Here is a 2,081-nt window from a genome sequence, read left to right on the forward strand (position 1 = left end):
GGCGGGGACGGAAGAACTGGCTCTGTGGGCAACCGCCTCTCTTTCTCCAGAGCGCCTGAACGTCCAGATCGTGTCTGCACAGAGCCGTGCTGGCCTGCTCACGGCCCAGGAGGCCCAGCGCGTCCGGCAGCTGCAGGAGGAGAACCGGCAGTTCCTGCGCATCCCGCGGAGGCGAGTCCCACGGGGCCTCGACCCCCTCTGCCCGCCGGGCTCAAGCCTGGGGCAGCCCTCTGCTCTGTCAGTGCCCAGTCTGGGGAGGCTGCTGTGACCTGTCACAGAGGTGCCGCTGGCCCCACATCTGCCCACATGGCACAGGTTTTCCGCTCAAAGCGTGGTGCTGCTGGGGCTGGTGCATCCAGGCCACCTCAAGCCTTTCCAGAGCTCTGTACTTGGTCATCAGAGAGAGGAATTCCCCATCTTAAATCCCCTTGAAATCTTGGCTTGAGAAAACAGCTTTGTGAGATCTAACGTGTAGAATAGTGTTCCCTCAGCTTAGCATAGAAGAAACAAGGAAAGAAGGCCTGCTCAGAGCTGCTGCAAACAAGCACACGTCTGGGCTGTAACTGTCTGGGTATAGCTGAATGTGCAGTGCCAGTGTTCTTTATTGATGTTTATTGCAGTGATGTAACTTGTCCAACTGCTACTTTTGACTGCTCCACAACATGCTTGTTGCAGGCCACATTGGGACAAGACAACCAGTGCAGAGGACTTGAAGCAAGCTGAGAGAGAGAGCTTTCTTGAATGGAGGCGACAGCTTGCCCAGTGAGTATGTCACTTGTGCCTGGGTAGGTAGCTGGTGACATTTGGAGATGTAGGAAGCCGTGGGTTGTATTTATCCTTGCTGGACTTAAAATATTAACAGCTTGTCTGTAGCTTCCTGTACTTGTTCTGCAAGGCTGGACATCCCAGCTGTGGTCCAGACATGTCTTTGTGGTGAGCTCTGCAAAACTCTCGTACGTGCGTGTTCTTGTACTGTTTCAGTCAGAATTCCTCATGATGGAGTGTGATGTTCTGCTCTTGCCTGTGCAGTGGAGGAGTGGTGAACATGTCTTGCAAGAACAGCAGTGGTGCTGTGAATTGAGTGCAGTGCTGCCAGGCTGCCTGCAGCAGCCTGTGCTGCTCCTGCCCTGCATCTGCTGGCCTGGAGAGTTAGGTGGTACCTGCTCACACCCTGCAAACCCAAGCTTGCCCTCAGTAGAGTTGTTCAAGTGGTGGTAACAGCAAACCAATGGTTGTGTAGAGCAGGTACCATGCCCAATTATTTTTTTTTCTAGGTGGTAGTCTATTGAATGATAACTGCTGGCATTTGGAGTAACTTCTCTAGTTTATTGTTATGGCTCTGAAATTTCACGGGCAGCCTTTTGACGAGGTTTTGCTCTCTTCATCATGTCCCATTTCTCCATTGGCATGATCAGGAGCCATTGTGTCACTGCTGAACTTGTGGCACTGACACCAGTTCTCCCAAGCACTTGAGCTGTTTGCAAAACTAGCAGACAGAGCACCTTCTGTATGAGTCTGATTTGCTGTCTCTCTGAAACTAAAGCCTGTTGGATCTAAGGAAGAACTGGTGGTGTGCTTATTGCCTGAAGTAGGCTAAACATGACCATCTTTTTTTCTGTTTTGCCTTAGCCTTGAAGAAGAAAAAAAGTTAATTCTAACTCCATTTGAACGAAACTTGGAATTTTGGCGTCAGCTTTGGAGAGTCATTGAAAGAAGGTAAAGTATATCACTGTACAGTTTTTTAAAACTGACATTTAATGTTTTCCTAAAGCTTTTGAGTCAAGCTTGAAGTGTCTGAGCACAGGTGTTGTGGTTTGAGGCTTGGAATGGGGTCGTGACCTTCCAGCAACTGGGAGGACCCCGGGTGGGTGTGAAACCATTGTATTCCCTCCCCTTCCCACACACACTCTGATAAGAGGCAGGGAGTGGTTTCTTATTGCACTCCTGCCTTGGAGCTCAGAGAGGAAAGTTCTCCTTTCACTCCGTGGGACCCTTTCTGAGGGTTTTGTATATTTTATCTTTTGTATTATTCCCCTAATCTTTGTATATAATATTTTCCTTACCTCCCTTTTTCGTTTTCT

General features: G+C 49.5%; 1 protein-coding gene across 1 annotated transcript in view; it reads left to right on the plus strand.

Annotated features, from left to right (window-relative positions):
- Positions 1-50: 50 nt before the first annotated feature.
- LSG1 (large 60S subunit nuclear export GTPase 1) overlaps positions 51-2,081 on the plus strand; it is a gene marked incomplete at its 5' end in the record, with an annotated part of 12,072 nt that continues 10,041 nt past the window's right edge. Inside the window, 3 exons of the mRNA XM_008949564.1 lie at positions 51-171; positions 676-762; positions 1,630-1,716. Coding sequence (XP_008947812.1) covers positions 51-171; positions 676-762; positions 1,630-1,716 — 295 coding nt within the window. The remainder of the gene's footprint in view (positions 172-675; positions 763-1,629; positions 1,717-2,081) is intronic.

The sequence above is a fragment of the Merops nubicus genome, unplaced genomic scaffold (assembly GCF_000691845.1).
Source record: "Merops nubicus isolate BGI_N331 unplaced genomic scaffold, ASM69184v1 scaffold20331, whole genome shotgun sequence".
In the NCBI taxonomy this organism is placed as follows: Eukaryota; Metazoa; Chordata; class Aves; order Coraciiformes; family Meropidae; genus Merops; species Merops nubicus.